This window comes from Pseudonaja textilis, chromosome 18 (genome assembly GCF_049901715.1).
Source record: "Pseudonaja textilis isolate UNSWEBS1 chromosome 18, rPseTex1.2, whole genome shotgun sequence".
NCBI classification, from domain to species: domain Eukaryota; kingdom Metazoa; phylum Chordata; class Lepidosauria; order Squamata; family Elapidae; genus Pseudonaja; species Pseudonaja textilis.
This window is the reverse complement of record NC_142007.1, coordinates 820582-848363: the sequence shown is the minus strand read 5'-3', so window position 1 is coordinate 848363 and position 27782 is coordinate 820582. Positions and strand designations below refer to the sequence as shown.

Genomic DNA, 27782 nt, shown 5'->3' with positions numbered 1-27782 from the left:
CTGGGCAAGCCAGCCCATGTTGGCTTGTCATGCAAACTCCCATCCAAGGAAAATGGCTTTGCCCTCGCCTCTCCTCGGGTTGGGGGTTAGGGGGGCGGGAAACCAGGCCTTCCCCATCCGGTCCGTCTCCAAGACCCCCCCCCTCCACCCCCTCCCTCCGTCTGTCCGTCTTGTCTCGGGCTTGAGTTCCTTCTCCTGAAGGACGGACGGTGTCCGTAGGAGGCGAAAGAAAAAGGCTTCTTTGTCCTGGCCAAGTTGACGAACATTGCTGGGTTTCAGCCCGACTTGGTTTCCCAGAAAACGCCGGCTTGCAGGGGCTGAAGAAGGGGCTCCTTGTAAACCCCCCACCCCCCAAAAAACGGCTCCTTTGGGGGTGCAAGGGGTGGGTGTCTCGGGACCCACCTAAGCGGTTAGCAAAAAAGCCCCTTCGGACAATCACGAAGGAGAGCACAAACTCGGGATAAAGTCGGAGGTGGCTTCCCGTCCCCGGCGGCTCCGAGATGTTTCTCTACTGGAAGAAGAGGGGGGCTTACGAGCTGGAGGCGCTGCCCCCCGACTGGATGGATCCAGAGGCCGGCCTGGTGGAGAAATTCTCTTGGAGCTCGACGCTCAGCATTGCCCAGGATCTGGAGGGTAAGTCAGGTGGAACTGGCGGCTAGAATTGGACGGTTTCGCCTGTGGGGTTTGGGCAGGTGATCTTCGACTTACGACCAAGCATGAAGGTGGTCCTCAACTGAGTTAATAATGCATTTCCTACCGCTGGTCTGAAACCAGGCTAGAAACCAGGAGGCGGGGAGTTCTAGTCCCACTTTAGGCATGAAACCAGGTGAGTTGAGAAAGCAAGGGTTGTAAGTGAAGGACCACCTGTATACACCTGGAATTGCGGAACCTGATAGCAAAAGACCGTGAAATTGACTAAGCCTCTGTAAAACAAGCTTGGGGGGGAAACCGATTTTGACGAAATTGACCACCTCTGAGGAAATCGAGCCGGGAATGACATCTCAAATCCTTATTTCTGCAAAGGGACAGAAAAAGTACTTTTTTCACTTTAAAAAAAACCACCCCCAAAACCCGGCCTTTGGGAACAAATCCATCCATCTTTGTCTGTGGAAAAAACCGAATTATCTTAGCTTTCCCCCCACTTCCCCCCGCTCAATACAAGTGCAAAGTCACCCTATCTGATTCCTGCTTGTGTTTTATGCCCAGGGGATGCGGCTGCATTCAAACACTTTGACCCGTATCCTGGACGGGGCTAGACTAGATGACCGCTAGTGTTTTTTTTAAAATCCACGATACTGAGAAGCAACACACACACACACTGTTTGCTACAATTTAGGGGTCTTTCCCCCCCGCTATTGTCCCCCCAGTTTATACTCCCTCTTGCAACTGGATTTCCTCATTCGATGGCCTTTTTCTTGGCTCAAAAACCGTCACTTTCCACTTTCCTTGTTATTCATAATAGATTGTCGGGCAGAAATAATTTTGCTCAGCCGTTTGGCCAATAGCAAAGCTGTCACTAAGTGCTTGAGGACAGACAAGGAGACAGAGGGGCCTTTGTCTGAAGGTGGGGGGGTCTGGCCAGAAAAATTTGGAAGCGTGGGCAGCCCGTCTCTCTCTCTCTCTCTCCTCTGTCTCCCTCCCTCCTTCTCTCTCTTTCTGTCCTCCTCCTTTCCTTCTCTCTCCCTATCTGTCTCCCTCCTCTCTCTCCTTATCTCTCCCTCCTCCTCTCTTTCTCTCTCCCTCTGTCTCTCTCCCTCCCTCTTTCTCCATCTCTCTTTCTTTCTCTCTCTCCTCTCTCTCCTCTCTCTCCATCTCTATTTCTCTTCTTTCTTTCCCTCGTGCACTGAAGACGAATTCCTTGTGTGTCCAATTACACTTGGCCAAAAACAGAATTCAGTTCTGTTCTGTTCTGTTCTATTCTATTCTATTCTATTCTATTCTATTCTACTCTACTCTACTCTACTCTACTCTATTCTACTCTAATTCTAATTCTAATTCTATTCTGTGTTCTATTCTATTCTATTCCATTCTTTCTCTGTCTCCATTTCTCTTGCAAAATGGAGCAAAACTCAATTTAACAGTTGCTTAGCAACAGAAATTTGGGGCTTAATTGTGGCCATAAGTTGAGGACTCCCTGTGTCTACGGAGACCAACCGCCTCGCACCGATTCACCCGCGTCTTCCACTCTTTCTTTTAATCCCAGATGAAGAAGAAGAAGAAGCAGCCGTAGCGGAGGAGACCGCCCCCCAGTGTCAAAACCCCGGCTGTGCCGAGAACCAGAGGGCCATCAAGGTAACTCCCCTGCCCACCAGCAGTGCCCCATGGGCTTTGGGATCCTTCCTGGCCTATCCTCTTCTAAACCTGAGTGCTTACCAGAAAGTCCACGACTGCAGAATACAGAATACGAAGAGTGGGAAGGGCCCTTGGAGGCCTTCTAGTCCACCCCCTTGCTCGAGCAGGAAACCCTGCATGATTCCAGACAAAATGGCTGTCCGGTCTCTCCTTAAAAGCCTCCAGTGATGGAGCATTCACAATTTCTGGTGGCCAGCAGTTCCATGGGTTAATTGTCCCGACTGCCCAAGAAATTCCTCTTTAATTCCAGGTTGCTTCTTTCCTGGGTGAGTCTCCATCCGTTGCTGCTTTCTGGTGCTTTGGAAAAGGGGGGCACCCGCCCCTCAAATTGTGGAAGATGCTATCGTGCCCCTTCTCAACACCCACCGCCCTCCGCCCCAAAATTCAAACATGGTTTGCAGCGTGGAAGAACTCAGATTCCCAAACAGGAATTACAGGCGTCTCTCGGATTACGCCCGAGCTCCAAATTTACGCTGCTAAAGCGGAGCCTTTCCCACCCCGTTTTACGACCGTTCCCTCCGCCATTCTTCAGCGAATCCTTGCGGGGGTTGAGCGGTTCCCAGCTCCATTCGTTCGGCTGATTTTTTTCCGGACCACCTCACCCATCCTCCCCAGCCAGGAGAGCCCCTCTGGCTCTCCTAAGGGACCTGGCAGTGTGCTAAGCATTCCACAAAAGTGACAAACACACACACACACACACACAAAGCCAGGCTCGTCTGCAGGACTCCTGCCAAAATGCAGAGTTCCAACCCGGGTCGGCCTTCTCGTGATGTGTGAATTGGCCGGACGCCAGCCCTTCCCTCGGCCAGGCCCAGGCGCAGCCGCTGATGCCCACAATTTCCCTGCCGGAAGCCGCCGCCAGATCGTAATTTGTGTGTCTGCCAGCAAATTAGCTGTGGGAGAGACTGTCTCAGTCGCACTGCCCGTTCCCGTCATAAAAATTGCGTTTTCTTCTACTCTGCATGTAGAATCAGCTGAAGTTGTTTTTTTTGGGGGGGGGGGGGTGCTTATCTTAATTTTTTTGGGGGGGGCGGGAGAGTCCTTTTAAGTCCACTCCAGACCTCACTGCTGAATCAGGATCGGAATAGAGCTGGAAGGGACCTTGGAGGTCTTCTAGTCCAGCCCCCTGCTCAAGCAAGGAGACCCCAGACCATTTCATAGGACTACAAGGGACCTTGGAGGTCATCTAGTCCAACCCCCTGCTCAAGCAAGGAGACCCTATCCCTATTTCAGACAGGTGGGGGCTATCCGGTCTTTTTTTTTTTTTTTTTAAAGCCTCCAATGATGGCGCACCAGTGGCAAGCTGTTCCGCGGGTTAATTGTCCTCCCTGTTAGGGAAATTTCTCTTTAATTCTAGGTCGCTTGATTAGCTTCCATCCGTTGGTTTTTTTTGGGGTCTCGCGTTCGGATGCTTTGGAAAATAGGCCAACAGCCTCCATCCTTCTTCTTAAGTTGGCGGAGCTTCATCACTAGCAGAACTGCCATCTGTACATGCTTGAAAGTCCTCTTCCTCTCCCGCTCTGTCCGTCACATCCCTGCAGCAGGACACCTGGCGGGGGGAACGGGGGCACCTTTGCACCGGCCGAAAGCTGCCTTTCCCTCCCGGCGTCCACAGGTGGCGCTGTGTGTTCAGAGCTCAGGATAGCTCCAGGTGCAAAGCATTGTGGGAAAATCTCAAGCTGGCATCTCAGCCCTTGACAGCTGTTTCCGAAATGGAGCTTTACAGCACCCCCCCCTCGCCCTCCCTTTGAATGTTGCCGTGGCAACAAAGAACAACAGAGGCGCTACGGTGTAGACTGAGCATGCTCCGACAGGTTTTTCAGGAAGGGAGCGCCTGCTGGCTCTCTGCATGACTCACTGCATGTCCTGGGCTTTTATTAGCTGGTCACATATACTCATCCCGGCCCTTCCCCGGATCCAGAGGGCTGGGCCTCTTAAATCCAAGCTAGTCTTTGACTTACAACCACCAACCGAGCCCGACATTCCCATCGTTGAGCGAGACGCTCATTGCTTTGCCTGCATTTTGCAACCTTTCTCGCCACCGGTCGTTAAGAGAATCACTGCTGTTGTTTAAGGTCGTTCAGGGAAGCTTCCTTCCCCCCCCCCGTTGGCTCCGACGGTCGCCAAAGGGGATCCCGTGACCTTGGGACCTACCGCGACTGTCATAACTACGAAACCAATTGCCAAGCGTCCAAGTTTTGACCCGTGACCAGGGGGATACCTTCATGCCTGAGGCTGGAGCTAGAACTCACCGTCTCCTGGTGATTGATTGTCCCCCAGCCGCCTTTAACGCTATAATTCACCGTTGCCTGGATCCCTTTTGTCAGTAGCACCGTCGTAACTTTGAATGGTCGCTAAAGGAACCACTGTCAGTCGAGCACCGCCTGTATCTTTTCAAGAAACCTAAAAACTCCCTTTCCAAAATGAATCTAAAAAGCTGCCTTTTAAAGAAACCTTTAAACATATTTTTTTTTAAATCTAAAAAAATACATTCTTTTAAAAAATTCTAAGCAATATCTTTTAAAGAACCCTAAAAACCATCTTTAAAAGACCCCCTACTAAAATATCTTTTTAAAACTACCTTTAGAAGAGAGAGAATTTTATTTTTATTTTTTCTTCCGCTGTCTCATTTCTCCATCCCTGCCCCCCCATCCTGCTTCCCCCAAATCGGGGACGGAGTTGGGGGGGGGTGTCTTGCAATTCCCCACCTTGTGGCCGACCTCTCCCGTCTCCTCGCGCGCGTTGGGCCACGTTTGTGTGAACGCAAAGCGAGACTCGCTTGCTGGGAAGATAAAATCCCCCGGGGGTGGGGGTGAGGGGGGTTTGGCTTTCTCCGGCTCTGCGTCCCCGCCCATCCTGCCACCCCAGCCCTGGCTTGCAAGGGCACAGACCAGACGGTCTCCCCCCACACCATCAGCTCTGGGTGGCCCAGTTGCGCAGCGCCTCCCCACGGCCGGCTCGCCTCTCCAGCTGCCCCGGAAGCTTCTCCCCCTTCTCCCCCCAGCTAAAATCCCTGCTAAGCTCGGGAGCCAAGCTTCCAGCCCCCCTCCCATCCTCCCTCCTTTGCCTACCAGCCAGGGGGAGGGGGGCTTCCCAAGCCGGCCGCTGGGGGAGCACCAGAGACACCAGCCAGCCAGCCGGCGCGTAAAAACGCAGCAGGGCCGGGTGCGATTAAGGCACCCGACCAGGACGGCTGCAAGCTCGGGCAGGCACCAGGCGGAGATCCGTCTGGCTCAGCTGCCAACTGCCCTTCCCTGGCTGTCTCCTCCTCTCCCCGCCCCCCCCCACAATTGCCGCTGAGCCAAGCCACGGGCACCCCAAAGCTGCTGTAGTCTCCTCATCCAAGAAGGCTGAGCCCGGGCGCGCCTTGCCAAGCGCCGCCGCTTCTTGCCGGCCAGGTGAGTCTGGGGGGCTGCCGCGGCGGCTTTCCGCCTCCCCTGCTCCGGCCTTTGTTCGCCTGCCCGCGGCCTGCCAGCCGAGCCGAAAGCCGAGCCGGCGGCTTGAAAGCCGGCTGGCGAGGGGGGAAGGGCGTCGGAGGGCCTGCGGGGGTCGTGGAGAGGAGGAAGCGGGGGAGGGGGGGTCTTCCAAGATCAGTCGAGTCGGGGAAACGCGGGTTAGCTGGAGAGAAGCCATTCCAAAGCTGGCAAGGAAGCAGATCGGGGAATTTGGGGGGGTCTCTGTTCTGACCCCCCGTCTCCCCCGCCCAAATATAACCTGGATTTTCCTATGCATGGATGCGGTTTTGAAACGGGGAGCGGGTTAGATGGCTGGCAGGAAGGAAGGAAGGAAGGCAGCGTCGGTCTGCACAGGTTATAGGGCCAAGGGTCTCCTCAACCCCGGCAGGGCAAGGGCAAGGGTAGGGGGTCGTGGGGAGGGGGCTTCCTTGCAACGTAGCGGATCAGCTGGGCCGGGGCAACCCAGGGGTCACAAAGATGGGGGGATTTGGGGGAGTGCTGGGAAGCGGGAACGTCTCTCTCTCTCTCTTCCTCCTGGACACCTCTGTCTGAATCTCACCCCTCTCCTGCCCCCAAATCTGGTCCCCCCACCCCGCATGGATTTGGTTTGAAATGAGATGGGGGACGTAGAATGGGCCATTGAAGGCTGGCAGGAAGGAAGGAAGGCACCCGCCAGAAGGTTGTCTGGACCAGTTGGAGAGCCGGGGGTGCCGTCCACCCCTTTGCTGAACAGGGTTAAAAAAAGCGCAGTGGGGGGAGGAAGTCAGATTTTATTGGCAACCGAAGAGAGCAGACAGCCCCCCCCCCCACCTCTTTCTTTCTGTTGGAATGAGATTCGGGAATTCTGCCCAGGCCAGTTGGGGAAAAAAAATCTCCTTCCGAAGGAAGCAGCCGGTTGGAAAAAAAAAAGAAACAAAAATCAAAATTGGAGCGATCAACCAAGAATTCAGATTTTGTTTCAAATTTTACTGGCGTGCCAGGGATGAATGTTCTCCGTTTTGTGGGGTGAGAGACATTTTAAGTTTTAAAATCAGGGGCAGAGGGGGCGGCTGTCTGATCTGGATTGGCTGGGAAAAACTGAATATTGAAAGAGGGGGAAAATATGGAGGAATTTTGGCAAAGATGCTCACTGTGACCTGGATGACTGAGAATCTCCATAGAAATTCAGGCAAAGTATTTTGGCCCTGCATTTTTGCTAATGTTATGTTATGTTATGTTATGTTATGTTATGTTATGTTATGTTATGTTATGTTATGTTATTAATGCGTGTATCTCTCTCTCTCTCTCTCTCTAATCTACCAGTATCTCTCTCTTCATTTATTTATCATTATTTATAAATTATTATTTATCAATTATATATATGTGTGTGTGTCTGTATGTGTATATGTATATATAATTTATATATGTATATGTAAACTGCATGTGTGTGTATAATATATATATATAACATGTATATTATATATATTATAATGTGTACACACACACACACACACATATATAATATAATATATTGCATTTTATTGTGTTATGTGTGTTATGTTATGTTCTGCTGTGCTGTGCTATATTTTGTGTTTTGTTTTGTTTTTTTGTATTAAAATCAAATTGTATCTTGATCTTGGCATATTTTATATTATTTTATTTACAGGCAGTCCTCAAGCACAACTTAGCCCAAGATTTCTGTTGCTAAGTGAAACCGTTCTTAAGCAGGTTCCCCCCCTTCCCATTTTACGACCTTCCTTGCCGCAGTTGCTAAGTGAATCGAGTTCTTAAATTAGTCAAAACTGTTGTTTTAAGTGGATCTTGAAAACTGTGACTGGCGACCATTTTTCACACTGGACAATTGTTGTCGAGTCTACACCAGAGGACTCCAAACTTGGCAACTTTAAGACTTGTGGACTTCAGCTCCCAGAATTTGGAAAATGGTCTCAAAATAAGTCGTGCCCCCCCCGCTTCCCACTGCCCTGGGAGGATTATCACTCATAAGCCGCCATCTTCCCTTCCCTCCTCTCCTCTGCCTCCTTCTCCAGGTCTGTCACCACGCCAAATGTGAGCAGCTCAACCACCACGGCCCTCTGCACTTGTGTGAGGAGTGTGACGGGCAGATCCACAGGGCGATGCACTTTGACCGACATATCCGCTTCGACCTTCCACCTCCAGGTGACCGCCCGAGGCTCCCTGGGCCAGAGCTGGGCCTGGTCCTCTCACCCACAGCACCCTTTCTTTTAAGTGGTTTTAAGGGACAAAAGAGAGCAGTTTCTCAACCCATCCGCCCAGAATCGTAAATTTACGAGATGGGCAGCGAATAAATTCAACAAATAAATAAACCTTGGGTGCTTTGAGACTTCAACTCCCAGAATCCCCCAGAAAGATTGCAGAGGGAGGGATTATAAAGAGAGTAAGCAGGTATGCGCATCAAAAGATTCCTTTATCATTTTTATTATTATTTTATTTTGTTATTTATTTTATTACTATTGTTCCTTTAGCATTATCACCAGGGAATTCTGGGAGTTGAAGTCCGTCCATCTTAAGGTAGGGAAGGTTGAGCAACACTGATGTAGAGATGCCAGTTTATATGATGCAGGATTTGCACCTGATGCAGACTTCTGCCTATGCCTCGGAAGACACGAACCACCGTTCGTGGCACCTGAAAGCCTTTCTAGGAATAAAATAAAAGAGCATCAAAAGACATGTGGCCGGATAGGGAATCTCTCCAAGGGAGGAGGAATGTGTGAACGGGACTCCCGAGTCCCAATGCAGGGACTAACTTCCCCATAACTCTTTGTCTTCAGGGTCTATCCTGGCACGTAACGTCTCCACCCGGTCCTGCCCGCCACGCACTAGCCCGGCCTCCGATGTGGAAGAGGATGGCGAGCCATTGATTGACGGGAGAGGGTGAGTGTAGAGAAGAGCCATTCAGCCAACATCCCCACGCTTCAGAAAGCTAGCTTGTCAGCGTCTCATTTCCTGGAGAGCTAGCTTTCAGAAGGAATGGAAAGATCTTGGGGGGGGAACGGGACCCCATATTCTTTTTCACCCCTGTTTTGGGAGGAACAGCCAGGTGGTGTGATGACCCAGGGTGGAGATCCCAAACAAACACAGTCTTTCACTTTGCTTCCAAGCTCTGAATATCCTTGATGGGAGACAAAAAATTCCCACACAAACAGTTACACGAAGAAGGAAAAAAGCAACACAAACCAGGCAAGATAAGGGCTGGAGGACGTCCACAGATAACAGAACACACACTGGGAAGGATGCCAAATGCAGAGAGGAACCATAAACCAGAGATATTTCCACGCTTTGTTTCCAGCATTGGCCCATACGCATGTCCATCCTCTTAGCCAGTTGTCACAGCTGCAGCCCATGAAGGGGATCAAGGCCCTTTCCTCCCCCATAGACCATGCCATTCACATTTCTCCCTTCTCGTCTCCTCCCTGCGTGCCCTAGGATGGAGAGCGGGTGGGCCTGGGTCCTCATCTGACTGTTCAGCCGGCCTCTGCCCTTCCCCAGCCTCCTCCACAACCTCGAAGCCACACCTCCACCCCCTGTCGGCTGTTCCTCCTCTCCCTCGGAGTCAGTCTCCAACAGGGGCATGACAGGTGGGCAGAGACAGGCTGTGTTTTGTAACCCCAATTTTGTTTTCTCCCTCGTTTCTTGCAGAGAAAAACGAAATTTAGTTCGGAAGCCCAAGAAAGGAACAAGGCGGCACACGGACGTAAGGCTTCGATCGTATCTTGCTTCTATCCAGAATCTATCTAGGTGGTCCTCAACGGCTCAACCGCTTAGCCACATTTGAACGGGATCCAGAGGCCCAACTGCAGCTCTCGCAAGATTGTCAAATCGATAGGACCCCTTCAGAGGTCATCCAGTCCAACCCCCTTGCTCAGACCGATTCTTCCTCCTGTAACGGCCGTCGCCCATCAACCAGATGAACAGGGGAATCTTTCAGCTTCCGAGTCGCCTATAAAAAAAAGGCAGATCGTTTTAAATTTAAATCCACGCTGAATCCTTGTTCCTCAAAGTGGGATGCTGTGAGGCGGGTGGACTTCAACTCCCAGAATTCCCCCAGCCAGCTGGGGGAATTCTGGGAGTTGTAGTTCACCCCGTCTTAAAGGGACCACGTTCGCAAAACACTCTGCTATAAACAAATCTGTGGAGACATCATCTTTTTTGTTTTTTTAAAGAAAACTACTTTAAAAACCCACCTATAAAATACGTTAAAAACCCTAACTCGCCAACTTTTTTGTTTTTAAAAAAAACATATTATATTTATGTTTCTTCTTCAGGATCCCAGCAGGGAATATTTCACTCTGAAATTTGATTTGAACGTGGACGTCGAAACGGAGATCGCCCCAGCAATGAAGAAGAAATCTTTAGGGTGAGACCAGTTTCCGTGTGGGTGCAGGTCCCTGTCAAATATTTCCCAATGATTCTACAGCTAGTCCTCAACTTAGCGACCGTTCAAACTTACAACGGCACTGCAGGGGAAAAAAGGGGGAGTTTGCACCGTTTTTCACACTTAACGACTGCAGCATCCCCACCATCATGGGATAAAAATTCGGACAGTTGCCAACCGACTCACGTTTACGACAGTCTCAGTGAGCCCCTTTGGTGACCTTTGACCGACAGGCAAACCTCCACAGGAAAGCTGGGTTCACTTTATGACCTTGTTACTAACTTAACGACGGCAGTAATGACACTCAGCCACGGGGAGAAAGCAAAACAGGTCGTAAATTGAGATGCAATTTGCTCAACAGATTGGCCTTGTGGAAATTTTGGCCCCAGTTGCCGTCGTAAGTCAAGGAACTGCCTGCACATTTCCTGCATAAAATAAATATTTATTTGCCGACCATCTCCTATCAAAATGACTCTAATTAGTTGATTAACGGTGGATAAAAATATGCATCCATTACTTAATAAATCGGCAATAAGTAGAATTAATACATTCATACATTTCAAGTAATAATTCAAAAATGCACATTTTCAGACGGGAGTTTGAGCCTGATCTTCTCTGGGGGTGGATACCGGCCTGTTGAGCGCTGCCCCCTGTTGAATTTTGGCCTGGTTTCCTTTTTTTTTTCTTTTTCCGCCATTTGAACAACGCAGGGAGGTTTTGTTTCCGGTCTTCGAACGGAAAGGCATCGACCTGTCGAAAGTAAACATTTACCTGGACCAGTCTAACACTCCGCTCTCGCTCAACTTCGAAGCCTATCACTTCGGAGGACATTACCTGCGGGTGAAAGGTAAAACACTGGGATTTGATCCACCTTAGTGACGGGTTGCTCAGGCTGGGCGTCCAACTCCAAGAATTCCCCAGCCAGAATTGCGGGAGTTGAATTCCGCCCAACTTCCAAGTCTTGACAAAAGTTTGCTTTACGAAAGGGAGGAAAAAATCAAGCTGGACGTTTTCCTGGGCGTGGCGAAACTGACTAGATCACGTTCCTGTTTGCCGACACCACCGCCGCCACCACCCCCAAAATTGGAAAATATCCAGACGGCAGGAGAGAAACGATGGCTTGACAGCCCATTTCTGGACAGAGGGATGTCGCCAAGGGCTGCCGATCATCATTTCTCTCCCGCCGCCTCGATGTTTCCCCGTTTTTGCCCAAACAGGCACGTGATCTAGTCAGTTTCACCATGCCGGAAGAAACGATGTCACTACAGTATTGAATTATTTCCACCTGAGATGGATCCAGAGGGCACCTGCTTGGAGAACGGAGTAGGATGGGGACCCAAATTAGGCCGCTAATAAGTGGTTCAACGTAAACCGCGTTTCCCCCCCCCCCTCTGTTTCAGCCAAACCAGGGAACGATCTCAAGGTGGAAGACGGGGTGAAGGACAGCAAATCTTTGAGTTTGCCCATCCTGCGCCCAGCGGGCATCAGCCCCTCCTTCCTTGCCACCCCGTCTTTGGATCGGCTGGAGCAAATCTCCCTTCGCCGCGAGAGCACAGATGTTGGGGTGAGTTGGGGGACAGGGGTGGGGTGGCTCCCCATGTCCAGAAGCAGAGGGATCGGGGACTGGGAGAAGGAGCTGCATTCAAGGCTGCTGTCTGGGGAACGGACTACCTTGTCTGGACGTTGTTCCCTTATCAGGCCGAGATCTACCCAACATTTCAGGAGTTAGAAGTCCAGCTCAGGTTGCCAAGGTTAACAAATTGCTCTACCAGCGAGCAAAAATAAGCTGGAAATTTCTACCAACGTGGTGAAACTGACTAGGTCACGTTTCAGATTATCACATTCGGTCCCAAGTTGGAAAATAACAAAATGGTGGGAGAGAAACCATGGGTTGCAGTAATCCGTTTAGCTTCGTTGGAAAGAGAGCAAGGAGGGTGAGCCATACGGGTAGTCCTCGTTTTACGACGGTTCCTTCAGCGGCCGTGACAGAAATGGACGTGCTGGTTGAACTTGGCTTCTACCTGAGAGAAAAACCTTCTTTGTACTGAACAAACCAGGATGACATCGCTTCTCCCCTTGTGGACTTTAGAGCAGGAACCAGACCAGAAAGGAAGGTTGTTCTTTATGCCTATTTATTACCGCCAGCCAGCAGGTGGCAGCACACAACCAACTTTGGCAGGAAGTGGATTAATGCTGGGATGGAAGACCAATGGGAGATCCCTGAATTGAGAACCAGGCTAGGAGGTTAAAAGAAAGCCATGACAATTCAATTCCGTAGGATTACTCAAATGGATGATGGGCCCCAGAGTTCAACTCGAGAGAGCTGATGTAGTTTTGCTTTGAATTTAAATTTGATTTGATTTTTATTATATATTTGATTTGAGTTTTTAGTTTGTTTGATTTTAATTTGACTTTATATTTTATTTTCAATTTATATTGGATTTGAGTCTTAATTTATATTAATTTTATTTTTAATTTATATTTTTTTTCATTTCATTTTTAGTATATTTAAATTTATCTTTATTTTATATTTAACATCTTTAATTGTATCTTTTATTTATATTTAACTAATATTTAATTTTATTTTTATTGACTTTAAATTTATTTTATATTTAACTAATATTTAACTAATATTTTACTTCTATATTGTATCTAATTTTATTTTTCACTTGTTTTTCATTTATGCTTACTTTTATTTTTAACCTTTGTTTTTGATTCAGATTTAGTATTTTATTTTATTTTAAAACCAGAGCTTTTTGCTTGCCCTCTTGCTAGAACTCCCGATGACCTACAACATTTTGGGGCTGGGCTTAAATATTACAGTTCAGCCTATTGTCTACTTCAGAAGTTGAAGTCCACAAGTCTTAAAGTTGCCGAGTTTGGGGGCCTCTGGTCTACTTACTTAAAAGACTTCTGATTATTTGTGATTCAAGCCAAAAGGACGAAAATTACAATCTAGTGCAAGAGAAAGAGAAAAATTCAGAAGTTATTTGTCGTTGCCTCTTAGGTGAGCCTATTTAGTTCCTATAATTTGGACAGTAAATAAATTCTTTGATTGATTGATGGGCGTATATCAGATCCCTGTGGCTGCTCCAGATCCTGACCTTTGGAGTCGATTATAAGTGCCAACACCTTGCCAGCCTGGTGCCCATTTGCAAATCTGTACTCCGCCTGCATCCACCGGGTCTTTGCAAGGCCAGACGTCTCGTAGTCTTGCAGCCGAGCTACTCTACTCTGTCTCTACTCTGTCGGGTGCCTTTTTGAGTAAAACAAGGGTGCTAAAACCCATCACCCTCCCCACTTAAAGATCTTTTGGGTTCTCCCCCTCGGCTGAGTTCGAATTCAGAGATCAAGGGTGCAACTTTCAAAAAGGCCCGTTTGCTTTCCACTTCGTTGGACTCTGGAAATATAAATCCCTTCGTCGAAAATCATACGGGATTAAAAGGACCCGGCCATGTTTGGGCCCAAGTGGAGGAGGTGGGACCTTCCAACCCACAGCGAGTGGCCGGTGCTGCATTGCGCCCGTTTCCAACACCTACTGGACGAGCCCTTCGGCCGGGAGCTGACTGTGGCGCCGGGGTTTGTCGCCGCTCGAATTCAGCTCTACAATTCTCAATCTGAGATTTCTGGAGTTTCTTCCCGGCGAGGAAAACCAAGCAGGGATTTTTGTCATGGCACCAAAGAAGCCGGTCAGAGTGAGCCCGGGGGACAAGGGTGTCCGGCCCAGAACAATTGGCACGGTCAGCCTGGAGGTTGGACATCCAAACAGTATGTAAGTCTGTTATTTCTGGGACCGTTAAGCCCTAAAAGGGATCGGAAACCTGAGTTGGCTTAGTGCAGCAGAACCCGGGTGTTGTGAAGCTGCCGCAAGCTTAACCGACATTAAACCAGCTTTGTGTGGCGCAGGGAATGCTGCGGCTGCTAGGTTTTTCAGTGAGCTGGTCTCGAGTGTTGTGTGAACCCAACTCTCCTGTTCTCTTTCTTTCCTTTCTTCTGCCCTCCCATTTTCTTTCTTTTTCTTCCCTCCTTTCCTCTCCTTTCATTTCCTTTCTTCCTTCTCATTCACTCATCCACCCAATTTTTTCAACCAATTTTGGGTGCCTGACAATCAAAACTTAAAAGACACATCAAATCATCTTAAAACTATAAAACTCAAGCTGATGAAAACGTGACTTTATTTTATTTTATGGTCCCTTCCAAAACCTGGTGATTTTTTTTTAGGGTTCTTTGCTTTCTTTTCGGGCCTTTTTCCCTCCCTCCCTCCCTCTCTCTCTTTCTCTCTCCTCCCTCCCTCTCCCCTCCCTCCCTCCCCCTCTCTCTCTCTCTCTCTCTCTCTCTGCCCCTATGATCTAATTTTTATTTTCTTTGTGTCAGAGAGCATAGTTTGTTCCGTTTGCTTTATGGCTCTTTTAGATAAACACAGATGGTTTTACAACCTTCAACCTGTCGGTTATATCACTTTATGGTTCTTTGAATCCCTGGAGTTCTGAATACAGGATAACAGAGTCAGAAGGGGCCTTGGAGGTCCTCTAGTCCAACTCCAACGACACTGAAACAAGGACTGGGTTTTTTCACACTGACGACCATTGCAGCATTCCCGTGTCACGTGATCAAAATCCAGGCACTGACTCACATTTATGACGGTCTCTGGCGACCTTCCGACAGGCAAAGTCAACAGGGAAGCCGGATCCACTTAACAACCATGTTCCTAACTTATCAACTGCAGTGATTTGCTTAACAACCGTGGCAAGAAAGTCCACAAAACTCACTTAACAACGGTCTGGCCTTCGCAGCAGAAATTTCAAGCTCCGTTGTGGTTGTAAACGCGAGGACTCGCCGTCAAGCTTTGCCTTGGAAATAAAGGGAAATTTTCTCTGGAGAGGACTTCAACTATAATATAAATGCTATTATGATGTATAATATACACTTTTTGGAAAGAAATGTTTATGTACTTAAGTAAAGTTTAAATCGTTGAATATAGGCAGAATTGTAACTTATAACAATACTATTTTTTTAGATACAGATTCCTGGTTACTTGAATAATATTTACATTAGATAAGTTATAGGCAGTATAACTCTTGTAACAATATTATTTTTTCGTAAGAAACGAAATTTTTGTGCTTGAATAATATTTACGTTGGATAACTATAGACAGAACTGTTATAACAATATTACATTTTGGTTCTTTTTCTGCTGTGTGCCTCCTTTTACACTTTTCTTTTATAAATACACTTCTCCTGCGTTTATTTTTTTCTTTTCTTTTGCACAAATGCATTACGAGTATTCCTTTTTTAAAAAAAAATCTTTTTCTTTGTTCTTGCTTTAAAGCCAATCAATCAACAGAACGCTGGGGGGAAAAACGTGTTGGATTAATTAATAAAAATGTAAGATGCGGGTGTCTAACTTGAAAGGCTGTAACGCACTAGCCACAATCGTGGGTTGAAAGGAAAGCTTAGCAAAAGAGGGGGACATTTTTTTCTCCCAAGCATCCGAACAACAAACCAACAATGATGGTTTGAGCCTCTGCTCCGATTTGCAAGAGATGCAGTTACCCAGATTGGAAGTTCGAGAGATAGATAGATAGATAGATGATAGATAGATAGATAGATAGATAGATAGATAGATAGATAGATAGATAGATAGATAGATAGATAGATAGATATTTCTAATTGCCATTTTGGGGGTCTCTCTCCCCCCAGTCTATCTGCCTGGGATCCCCCACTCAACTCTTTCTCCCCCCTTCTTACAGGTCCCTGGACGGCAAAGGAAGAACATGAATGAATTTCTGGGCGATGCCAGGATCCCAAATCCGGACCTTTTGCCGCCTGCGGCCCCCTCGCCGGTCCCCAACGGGCCGGACACGCGGAAGAACCGGGGGGCCAGCCGCTTCAGCGGCTTCTTTGGGTCAGGCAACAGCGGAAGCTCATTCTCCAGGGTGCGTCCCCTGCTTTTATTGCCCGCCTGCACCCCAAGTTTATTCCTCTGCGTGCACACACACACACACACACAGACACACAACACAAAGAGGGTTTTGATTCCTTCCTGGAAGGTCTGGGTCTCCCCCCACATCCCGCCCCCCCGAGATAGAGCCTCCCTGTGCAGGAGCAGACTATAGGGAAATAGCGATGGGTTGGGGAAGGGCTTTTTTGAGGGGAGGGAAAGGAAGGAGAGAAGGGAAGTAGGGCAGAGGGGGAAAATGTACAAGGGAAAAGGAGTTAAATTTCTAGGGGAAGGAAATTTTCCCCCTTCTTCCCTCCCTCCCTCCCTTTTTCCTTCCTCCCTCTCCTTCCTTTCTTCCTTCCTTCCTTCCTTCCTTTCTTTCTTTCTCTTTCTTTCTTTCTTTCTTTCTTTCTTTTTTCTTTCTTTCTTTCTTTCTTTCTTTCTTTCTTTCTTTCTTTCTTTCTTTCTTTCTTTCTTTCTTTCTTTCTCCTTCCTACCCTCCTTCCCTCCCTTTTCCGGTGTGGCTCTCTCTCATCTCCCCCCTCCAATCTCCCCCCACAGGAACTGGACAAGACGGAGCAGCTGGAGAGCAAACTGAAGTCCTACAGCCTCTTTGGCTTCCCCCGGCTGCCCGACCAGCTGCGCTTCGACCAGGATTCCTGGGAGGACGGAGAGGAGGAAGACGAGGCCGGCCTTCGGATGGAGGACAGCTGGCAGCAGATCATCCAGGGCACCGAGGTGGCTCTTCCTTCCTTCCTTCCCTGTCTTTCTATCTTCCTTTTCTTTTCTTTTCTTTTCTGTCCTTCCTTCCTCTCTCTTTTCTTTCTTTCCTTCCTTCCTCTCTCTCTCTTCGTTCTTCCTTTTCCTTCCTTCCTCTCTCTCTTTTCTTTCCTTCCTTCCTTCCTCTCTCTTCGTTCTTTCTTTTCCTTCCTTCCTCTATCCTTTCTTTTTCTTTTCCTTCCCTCCTTCCTTCCTCTCTCTCTCTTTTCTTTCTTTCCTTCCTTCCTCTCTCTCTCTTCATTCTTCCTTTTCCTTCCTTCCTCTCTCTCTCCGTTCTTTATTTTCTTTCCTTCCTCTCCCTCTTTTCTTTCTTTCCTTCCTTCCTCTCTCTCTCTCTTCGTTCTTCCTTTTCCTTCCTTCCTCTCTCTCTCCATTCTTTATTTTCCTTCCTTCCTCTCTTCTTTCTTTCGTTTCTTTCTTTCTTCCTTCCTCTATCCTTTCTTTTTCTTTTCCTTCCTCCTTCCTTCCTCTCTCTCTCTTTTCTTTCTTTCCTTCCTCCCTTCCTCCTTCCTTTCTCTGTCTCTCTCTTTTCTTTCCTCCTTTCTTTTTCCTACAAGACGACTAAGGCCAAACCTAACCGCGGTTTGTTTCCAGGCCTTGACGCGACGCCAGTGTCACCAGCAGGAAGCCATTTGGGAGCTGCTACACACCGAAGCGTCTTACATCAAGAAACTCAAAGTCATCACGGATGTAAGTCTGGAGCTCTTCCTCCCTCACTTTCCCGGTGCCCGGTGCGAATCTTACCACACGGGGATTTCTCCCTGCCGGCTGCTTTAAGCTGCATGGACTTCCAACTCCCAGAATTCCCCAGCCAGCAAAGCTGGCTGGGGAATTCTGGGAGTTGAAGTCCACCGGCCTTGAACGTTGCTGAGTTGGGGGAAAAAAAACCACTTCTAAAGGATTAATGCCTTTATTTATTATTTCTTTCTCTCTGCAGCTCTTCCTGTGCTGTCTTTTAAATTTGCAGGATTCGGGTCTCCTGTGCGAGGTAAGCACCCCCACCCCACAACCCCCCCAGACCCCCAGACCCCCATTAAAAACTCAGTGGGGAAACGGGGGGATCGAAGTCTTGTCTTTTTTCAGGTGGAAGCTGAACGTCTTTTCAGCAACATTCAAGAAATAATCCGGGTTCATCGCTCCCTCTGGAGGACGGTCATGGCCCCCATTTTGGAGAAGGCCCGGGCGAGCCAAAAGTTGCTGGACCCCACCGATTTGTCCGAGGGGTTTAAGACGGTGAGGGGGAGGGGAGGGGAAGAGGGCTGCTTGGGTGGGTCGATGGTGGGCAGGCCCTTAGCGTAAGCTCAGAGGGCCTCTGCCTTTGGAGTAGAGCTTGGAAGTGGATGCCAGGCCGAGGGAAGAGAAGAGTCGGTCTATAAACAGAGAGCAAACCTCCCTCTCCCTTCTAGAGCTGATGATGTAACCTAGCTGGGTCATGAGACGTCTGCAAGGAAACCACCCAGCTCAGAAAGCCACCCAGGGACCCCACACCGAAGCATTTATACCACAGCAGAGAAGAGACCAGAAGCCGCCCAGAGGCCCACTGGGCACTCAGCCAACCCTAGATAATCCCAGTTTCCGACCTCTTCCCTAAACCATGTTTAATTCGGGGTCTCTCTCTCTCTCTCTCTCTCTCCCTCCCTCCCTTCTCTGCAGTTCGGCTCCCACTTCCAGCCTTACCTCCGTTACTGTATGGAAGAGGAAGCCTGCATGGAATACATGCGGAATTTGCTGCGACAAAACGAACTCTTTCGCCTGTACGTGACGGTAAGGAGTCCCGGCGCCGTTGTCCCCCCCACCTCCCGTGGCCGGTAGAGAAAGTCCTCGGCTTACGACGCCCAATACAGCAGAGGACTCTGCACCCGTTTTGGGACGCCGAGCTGGCGGGGTCTCCTCTTCGGTGGCCCCCCCACACTCCTTGGTGACGAGAGCCCCCACCCCCCTTCTTCCGTAGTGGGCTGAGAAACACAAGCAATGCAACCGGCTGAAGCTGAGCGACATGTTGGTGAAGCCGCACCAGCGCCTGACCAAGTACCCCCTACTCCTGAAGTCCGTCCTGAAGAAGACCGAGGACCCCAAGGCGCGAGAGGCCATCGTTGGCATGGTAAGCGGACAAACCAGGTTCCCGGAGGCTGGTTAGAGAGGTTTTTTTGGGGGGGGGGGGAGTCGGCAGATCCTTTCGCGCGCGCACACGCAACCCTGGCTTTGACGAAATTCACCCGTTTGGGCAAGGCGAGCGAGCCCAAGGAAGGAAAGGATCAGAACGGGTCAAGGTCGAGGTTTCCTGCATCGGCAAGGGGCGGAGGGGGTTGGGCTGGATGACCCCCAGGGTCCCCCCCTCCCAACTCTGGTTCTGTCATCCCAGACCAATGAATCAGAGGAAACGGGTTGCTTCCAGAACGGTTGCTCCCGTCCCTGGAGGTTTTCAAGGAGAGACCCGACAGCCACTTGCCCTAGAGGGGGCTTCCTGCTCAGGTGGAGATGGGAGGGTTGGGCTGGATGATCTCGCGGGTCCCTTCCAAATCTGTAAATCTGGATTTTCCACAGCCGAGAAGCGCTGGGCCGCTTAATAGGAGGAAAAGCCTGAATTGTTTGCCGTCCGCCCACCGGCTACAGCGCCGAATCTCTCCTCTTAGCCGGAAATAAGATAAATAAATAAGATAAGGGAGGAGATAATCTGCGCTCGAAGCTCTTTTTTTAACCTCTTTCTCGGGGGACCGATAAGAAAAGACGAAAAAGCCTTCGTGTCCTTTCGATAAGCCGACTTTCTCGCATTTTTCTCGGTTCGAAACAGAAGGTCCGACAGTGGGAATTAAAGAAAGGACGGGGGGGGGCTGGACTGGATGTTCTCACCGTCCCCAATTAACCTAGGGAACTTCCTGCCACTGGCCACCAATTTTGAGAGTGGGCTGATTTTATTTATTTATTTTTAAAACTCTCTCAATCCATTTTGCCTTCAAGGGGCAAACCCCCCCCCTCTTTTGCGCAATTTTGTACTCTGGACACCGAACAAGAAAAAGTGGAAGAGCCCGAACGGAATTAAGCGACAGAAATGAATATTTCGGAGAGAGTTGAAACTGGGCGACTTTGGGACCATCACCAGGCGGCTGGGAGTTCTAGTCCCTCCTTAGGCGTGAAATTTCCCCCTTCCAGCTACCTGCCGATCAATCCCGAAGGCTTAGTAGAGCTTCCACGCTCTGTCGCAGTCTACCTTAGAGAGACCCTGCCAGTTTTCCTGCCGCCCAGACTCCCGAGGACACAACGAGGGACGCTTAGCTCTTCTTTCTCCCCAGATCAACGCGGTGGAGCAGTTCATCAACCACGTCAACTCGCGGATGCGTCACCACCAGGAGCAGCAGCGCCTGGCCACCACCGTCAACCGCATCGACGCCTATGAGGTGGTGGAGGGCAGCACGGACGAAGTGGACAAGGTGAGGAAGGGGCCCAGGGGGGAGGGGCGGGGCACAAAAAACGACCAGCCTCAACGCTCTTACAGATAGTCCTTGACTTACGACGGGTTGCCTAGCAGTGACTAGAACTCACCGTCTCCCGGCGATCGGCCCCAAGTCGCCCACTTGGCTTTCGTGCCCCGGGCGAGACTGGAATCGGTCGTAAGTCAAGGACTCCCTGTCTAGGGAACCATCTCAGTGGGACGAGAGGCCAAGATCCGGCTTGAAACTAACCCTGGTTGGACTCAAGCCAACCCGGTTTCGGTTGGTTTTCGCTTCTCGTTCGCAAGCGGTGCTTTTTGGGGGTTCGGGGCCAAATGCGACCCTCCTCCCAATTTGCTTCCTCTTCTGCGCCCCCAAGATCCTGAAGGAGTTTCAGCGCCTGGATCTGACGGGCCCGATCCCCGGGACGTCCCGAGAGGAGACGCGGCAGCTGCTGCTGGAGGGGCCCCTCAAGATGAGGGAAGGCAAAGACAGCAAGGTGGGGCCGCAAAAAAGACGCGCGGGGGGGGGGGACACGGGGGAGTTTGCTGACTCCGCTTTGGGGCCGACGGGAGAAGGGGGGGGTTGCTGCTTCTAGCCCCTCCCCCCACCCTGTTCGCTCTCTCTCTCTCTCTCTGGCCAGATGGACGTCTACTGCTTCCTCTTCACCGACCTCTTCCTCATCACCAAGCCGGCCAAGAAGGCCGAACGCACTCGGGTCGTCCGTCAGCCCCTCCTGATTGACAAGCTGGTGTGTCGGGCACTCAGGGATCCAGGTGAGGCACCGACACCTGTGACACACCCAAACACACACACCCACCGATAAGGCTCCCCATCGAAATTCCCCCAACTTTTAAAAACTTTTATTTTTTAATTTGTCGGTTTGGAGGTGCCACCTTCAGGTCGTCTGTGCCTTACGACCACAATTGTGCCCCCAAATATCCATCGTTAAGTGAGGCTGCTATTAAGCAAGCTTTCCCCATGAGTTGCGACCTTTGCTGCCACAGGTGTTAAGCGGATCGCTGGTGTCCTTTAGCCAGGACAGTGTGAGTTTTCAGCGCCGTTGCAGTTTTGGTCACTGAGTGAATTGTTGTAAATTGGGGGCTTCCCGTAATTCGGGGGTTTTAAGGGATTTTTTGCCCTTTCTGTGTTACCCCCCCCCCCGCCCTCCCTTTCCCCAGGATCCTTCCTGCTGATCTACCTGAACGAGTTTGGCAGCGCTGTGTGTGCCTACACCTTCCAGACCAGTGGGCAGTCGCTGTGCCGGAGCTGGGTTGAGGCTGTCTGTAACGCTCAGGTAGGCACTGCTGGGCTCTGGAGGCTCTTCCCCAGGGGTGTCAGAAGGAAACAGAAAAGCCAGCCTGGATGCACAGAAAGACCTCTCCAGCTGAACACCGATTAGCATAATACAGCCTGCCTTCCTTCCTTTCTTCCTTTCTTCCTTTCTTTCTTTTTCTTTCTTTCTTTCTCTTTCTTTCCTTCCTTCTTTTTTCTTTCCCTTTTTCTTTCTTTCCCTCTTTCTTTCCTTCCTTCCTTGCTTTCTTCTTCCGTCCTTCCATTTCCCTTCCTTTCTTCTTCCCTCCCTCTCTTCCTTTGTGTCTATATGTTGGGCTATTTTTAAAAGACCCCCTTTTAATTAATGTCCTTTGTGTTGTTGTGTTCTTCCTGATTTTTTTTTTATTTTATTTTAAAAAATCTCTTCCAAGATCCCACCCTTCAACCCTCTTGTTTCTTGACCTCTGCTCCTTTCTCGAGCCAATCCACCCGTGGGCTCTGGGACCAAAGGATCTCCCCTGTCCCAAGAGAGTCTATCTTTGTGACGCTTCTCTGCTCTCCCGTCCCACAGAATAAGCTGCAGCAGCTGCGCCTGCAGGAGCTCCAACGCAACCAGCGGCTTCCTCAAGTCGTGGAAGCCAAGGCGGTAGAGGAAGAGGAGGAGGAGGAAGTAGAAGGGGAGGAGGAGGAGGAGGAGGAGGAAGGCAACTGGGACTCTTCGGGGGCCAGTTCCCCTCCCACCCTCCGGAAAAGCACCAGCAGCTTGGACTCCCAGCAGTGGTAGGTCTCTAGGGCGCAGTGGTGGGATTCAGCCGGTTCGCACCGGTTCACCAGACCCGGTTGCTAACTTTCTGACCAGTTTAGTGAGCTGGTTGTTGGAAGAAATCATTAGGACAGAGAACCGGTGGTTAAATTACTTGAATCCCACCACTGCTGGGGGGCTTGGGGGGTTTAAAAACCTCACTGGAGGCAACCCTCACCCAACTTGCACACTGACCCTAACCCAGCTTCCTATCTTGGTTTGCAGCCTCTCTGACGGCTCCACCGACACCATCTCCATCATCACGGCCGAGACCAGCGAGGAATTCCTTCCGCCTTCCTCCAACGGGAGCCAGTTCCTCCCTCCAGTGGAGGAACTGAGCCTCTGCCCGCTTCCCAGTTCCGCCACGCCCTCCTTGGAGGGGGGAGACCGGATCCCCGACACCCCCAGAGCCTTGTCGAAACCGGAACCCAGCCCCTGCAGTTGCTCATCGTTCGACAGCGCCTACAGGACCCTCTCACTCGGCTCGCTACACGAACTGGGGGAGCCCTCGCTGCCCCAGGGGGAGACAGCAGCTGCCGAGGAGGAGGACGAAGAGGAGGAGGAGGAGGATGTCGCCAAGACCGGCTCCCCAAAGCTGCGTCGTCAGACCCCTGTCCAGCTCCTGCCCGCCAAGACCAAGGTGCTGAAGTCCAAATCCGAAGCCAACCTCGCGCAGGTGCTATCGCCCTCGCTGTCGCTCATCCAGAGTCAGAGTTTGTCTGAACTTTCTCCTCCGCTCTTGCTGTCCGGGGCTCCCCCCATGCAGGAGCCCCAAGGCCAGCCCCTCTGCAGGGCCTTTAGCGGCAGCAGTGATAACAGCAGCACTTCCCAACTCTCCGAAGCGGAGGAGACGACCTGCGGCTCTCCGGGGTTGATGGCTGCCGTCTCGAATGGAGCACCGTCGCCGTGTTGGCCGGAGGACGAGGAGCAGCCTCCGAGCGAGGAGCTGTCAGAGGACCAGCAGGCGTTTTCAGATCCGCCGACCATTCAGCACCGGAAGTTGACTCTGGGCCAGCTGTACCGCCTCCACACCACGTTGCTGCTCAACTCCACGCTTACGGCCTCGTGAGTGCGGGTGGCGGGTGGGACTTTGAACCGGGCTGAGAGCTGATGCTGAATTGTGGTGATCAAAAATTCAAACGTTTGACAACTGGCTCGTATTTATGACAGTCCCAGTGTCCGGCGGTCACATGATTCCCTTTTGTGACTTTCTGTGCAACAAAGTCAATGGGCGAAGCCCGATTCACTTAGCAACTGGGTTTGTTCTGACCGAGGCTTATGGGGACACTAAGAAATCCACAGTCCCAAAACCCTTTTTCCTTTATTTCAACGGCTGTGAATTTTAGTCATTCACAGCCCGTAATGAGTCTCAAACAGTTTGTAAATAGTCCCGTGAAAGTCTGCCAAAGTCCTTCGGGATAAGTCTGATCAGCACCCACCTTTATCTTCCTTGAAATGCTGCCGACGACTAAATGTGCAATTAGTTATACGAGGCCAAAATGGAACACAAATTCAACACCGAGCTTCAAATTTCAAACCCACCAGTATGAACAAAGTTGCTTCCTGCAAAGGCTCCTGTCCCTTTGCTCCTCCTTTAGGTCTTATGGGAGGGGCCAGTCACCTCCAAGCCTTACTCCCGAGTTGCCCCTTTTGTCTTAACGGTTCTTGCCTTCCGGCAGCTCTGCGCAAGCGCACACTGGGAACAGGCTCCCGCTGTTCCTCTGCCTCGCTACTGCCAGATTCTGGAGGCTCCGGAGTTGGCCCATGACTCTACGATGGCCCTGGCCCCATCTCTGTGTCGGAGGCAGGACCCTCGTTCGAGCCCTCCCCACCCTCCTGGACTGGCCCATGTTTCTCCCCACTGTCCGACTCCGCTGCCATCTCTGCAGGCTGCCGGCGGACGACAACAGGGTTACCCCCTTAACAATTTTAGGGATTCCGTAAACGGTGGCAATAAAAGCTGTGAAATGGGCCCAACTCACTTAAGAACGGTCGTGCTTAACCACAGAAATCATGGTCATGTGACCACCGAGACCCGGGTGCAAGGGTTTTATGAGGGTCGCAAATCGCTTTTCTTCCGTTCCGTCGTAACTTCAAACGGTCCCCAAACGAATGGTTGTAACATGTGATTTTCTCCCATCTCTGGCAGGGAGGTATGAGAAGTGTCGGAAGAAGAGAACCGAGTGCGAGACAAAGGTCCGGTTCTGCGGTTCCCACCCCCATCCCCACCGGGGCATCGAGACCACCCAGCCGCCCCAAAGGGGTGGGCGCAAAGACAGGGCACGGCATCCCAGACGGGTGCCGCTTCTCTGTATGTGCAATCGACGTGTTTGCAGCTGCTGTGCACCCTTGGCCCGAGGACATGAGAGACAATGGGAAAGGGGGGGGCAGGAGGGGGGGTCCCCCCCCAGCAACAGTTTCCCAGGAACTTCGGATTTGAACCCCAAGTTTTACCTTTTATTTACTATTTATTCCTCCGTGTTCAATCCTCCTCTCTGGACACAAAGGACGGAGAAGGATAATTCAAGAGGGTCTCCGCGCAATGTTTTCTCCGTTGTTTTCCTCACTCGACTCTTCCTCCCCTAAATGTGGCTTCCTCGGTACCCCAGATCAGGATCTCCCCCTTGGACGTGGGCGTCACCCGGCATGGTCGCCCCTTCTCAAATCCACTTTCCAGACAACCTGACATTTGCTCGTTCAAGCTGCAGTACGCAGCACTCCATTGGAGCACCAAACCAAGAAGGGATCGGGGTGTTTCCAGCCTCGATTATCCTGCCTGGGTAATGGGTACTGTCTTGCTCCCGTTGCGGTGCGGGGGTCTTCCCATCCAGCAGGAGAAAAATAAAAGACTTCTCCCTCCCACCCTCCTTGGGAGTGTTTTCCCCCGCCGAGGAAGTGCACACAGCAACAAGGAAAGTGTTGTAAGAACAACACCAGAGATCATCCGGTCCAGCACCGGCATCCTGAGACGGGGAGCACGGGTTCATGGCTGGGGGGAGTTTTTGGGGGGAAGGAAGGAGAAAGAACCAGAAGGTCGGAGAAGGGGAACGAGTGAAGAAGAGATAACAAAAATGATCCGAGGAAACGGGAAAGCGGATGGTTACGGAAAGGGCGACGTTTCTGCCCGGGTTTTGTAAGCCGGGCGTATCGGAAGACGGAAAAATGGAACAGCAACCTGTTGTTATGACACTACGGTGACACTGAGGCTATCTTTGGGGGTGCCACTGCCCCTCTGCCCCCCCCTTTTTGTCGGGGACGCCGTGGCCCTTCCAAGTTTTGGGGTGACAATTGACTTCTTCCATGGATGAAAAGCTAAATTGGGGCGCCACTCGCATGGTGCAAAAGTTCACCCCCAAATATATCGGCCACTTGACGTAACTCCAAAAGGATGTCGGTTTGTTTGTTTTTCCTCGCAAAAGGCCCCTTTTTAATTCAGGGCGTGTTGCGTTTTGCGTTGGCTTATAACGTGGCTTATTTATTACGCTGGTATTCTCGTGGCCGGACAGGAGAAGGCGGGGCGGGTGTAACTGGTCCAGTTCTTTTTCTACCATGGCATGCCGTGGCTTTTGTGGCTACCCTCCCCCCCAAGACGCTGTGCGGGGGGGGTCTTGATTTTACAACCCTCCGCCCCCCCCCCCTTTTTTTTTTGCAAATGTGGTTGCTTGGCATAACTGGTCCCCCAATTAAAGGCTGATTAAATATTATGAATTATTTTTTTTCGTGCCCTGGGGTGCAATTGTGGAGGAGGGGTGGAGGGGGGGTTGTGGCTGGGTTTGGGCATGACAGCAAACCATCATTGCTTGCTGGGTTACGGTGGGAAATCCAGCCCATGGCGACTTGGTCGACAAACCAGGATATGGATGTGAAATATAATTGTCTGAGATTTTGCAGATGGGGCTCGCTTTGCCGGGTTTTTTTAGTGGAATTCATCACCCGAATTGCTTTGGGACTGGCCGTCCTCGACTTAACGACCATTCATTTAGGGACTGAAGTTAAAACGGCCCCGAAAAAAAGGGACCTAGGACCATTTTTCACAACCAAAACATCCAAATTTAGACATTTGGCAACTTGCTCATATTTATGACAGCCGCAGTGCCCGGAGTCACACGATCACTTTGTTACGACCTTCTGACAGGATGGGGAAGCTGGACTTCACTTCACAACTGCTTCACTTAATGACCGTGGGGAAAAAAAGAAGTCTTAAAATCGGACGCAGCTCGCTTAACAAACGCCTTGCTTAGAAGGGCGGAAATTCTGCTCCCCATTTTGGTCGTAAGCCGAGGACCACCCGTACCCATAGGTGCCAATCCGAGGCCCCTTTTTAACCACGGTATCTAGGGTGATCGCCTTTTTTTCTACGAAGGAGGGGGAAACCCCCCCAGGTCCTTTGCGTCAGTCGCTCCCTCCTGCGCTCATAATTTCCAATCCGTCTTTCACCTCCATTGCAAACTCAGCCTGTGAATGTATTTGCATAAAAGGCGGGGTGTGGGGTTTTTTTTTTTTGGAGAAAAAAATTACTGGCTCTTCAGCAAAATTCACCAAAATCACATTCTCAAGACAAAAAAAAAACCTCCATCACGTTTATCTCCCTCTTAACCTTTTTAATCATCTTCCTCCGACCGCTAAAAAGCAGCCGAATTTTTCGCCTCGAATTCGATCTTTCCCCCCCAAAATGAAGGAATGATATTTTTATCAACCTCACCCACCCCTTAATTTATTTATTTTTCTCTTTCCCAAACTTTTTTCAAAAGTTTCCCGCCGGATCCCTTCGCTTGAAAAAGAAAAAAAGTTGCGCTTTTCATTTTTTGTGTGTGTGCGTTCTTTTTTTTTTAATTTTTTTAATTACATTTCCTTCCTGTCTTGTGGACTTGAAAATTTGCCTCCGCGGGTTGGTATTCACTTTTCTTCGAAGACATCTAGGTGGCACGGCTTGGGGGGTGCAAGGGAGGGCCCTGATTTCCTGAGACTTTTGGTGGTGGTGTATTTGGAGGTGGGTTGTGGTCTCTTTTTAACGCGACCGATGCGGGGTGGGCTGTCTCCGTGCAGCAGCTGTTGTGGTAAGCACCGGCGGGCATCCGATTTCGCAAAACTTCATTTATGCAGATAGAAAAACCGCCGGGTTGATTCTCAACTAGGCACCAGGTTGACGAAACTGAGGCTCAGCTGTCTTCAGTCGAAAAGGTAGGTGAGATTTTTTTTTCTGTCGCTTCTTGCTTTGATTCTTGTCAGGGGCTTCTGGTTTTCTGCCTCGTTCTAACAGGAGCCCTGAGGATGATGGGGTGGGCTCCCCTGTTGGTTGGGTTTCTTCCCTGTTCCCCATCTGCCCCGATTTAACTGAGGGTCTCCTTTGTAAAAAG

At 50.3% G+C, this 27782-nt stretch overlaps 1 protein-coding gene across 6 annotated transcripts; it reads left to right on the top strand.

Moving 5' to 3' along the window:
• Positions 1 to 435: 435 nt before the first annotated feature.
• On the top strand, positions 436 to 26129 carry PLEKHG5 (pleckstrin homology and RhoGEF domain containing G5). 6 transcript variants are annotated; one of them, XM_087915125.1, is made up of 21 exons: positions 436 to 633; positions 2216 to 2292; positions 7835 to 7964; positions 8597 to 8699; positions 9465 to 9519; positions 10091 to 10182; positions 10911 to 11047; positions 11601 to 11764; positions 15950 to 16135; positions 16702 to 16878; positions 17515 to 17610; positions 17858 to 17908; positions 18004 to 18153; positions 18574 to 18684; positions 18872 to 19021; positions 20211 to 20348; positions 20728 to 20847; positions 20992 to 21124; positions 21530 to 21645; positions 22195 to 22403; positions 22651 to 23494. In XM_087915125.1, exons 1-21 carry the CDS (start codon positions 501 to 503, stop codon positions 23492 to 23494), a joined length of 3372 nt encoding a protein of 1123 aa, XP_087771251.1. In that variant the 5' UTR covers positions 436 to 500. The 6 variants fall into 6 exon arrangements, with proteins under 6 accessions (XP_087771251.1, XP_087771250.1, XP_026576654.2 ...); XM_026720869.2 differs by lacking the exon at positions 436 to 633 and adding an exon at positions 24575 to 26129 and having other exon boundaries at positions 2196 to 2292; positions 22651 to 23490; XM_087915121.1 differs by lacking the exons at positions 436 to 633; positions 2216 to 2292 and adding exons at positions 5326 to 5750; positions 24575 to 26129 and having other exon boundaries at positions 22651 to 23490.
• Positions 26130 to 27782: the final 1653 nt, after the last annotated feature.

What these genes read in the sequence shown, in the direction of transcription:
- PLEKHG5 (XM_087915125.1), top strand. Translation starts at nt 501, where the DNA reads ATGTTTCTCTACTGGAAGAAGAGGGGGGCTTACGAGCTGGAGGCGCTG. An exon ending in AGAACCAGAGGGCCATCAAG is followed by an intron (nt 2,293 to 7,834) that starts GTAACTCCCCTG and finishes CTCCTTCTCCAG; the next exon opens with GTCTGTCACCACGCCAAATG. An exon ending in GCACGGACGAAGTGGACAAG is followed by an intron (nt 20,349 to 20,727) that starts GTGAGGAAGGGG and finishes TGCGCCCCCAAG; the next exon opens with ATCCTGAAGGAGTTTCAGCG.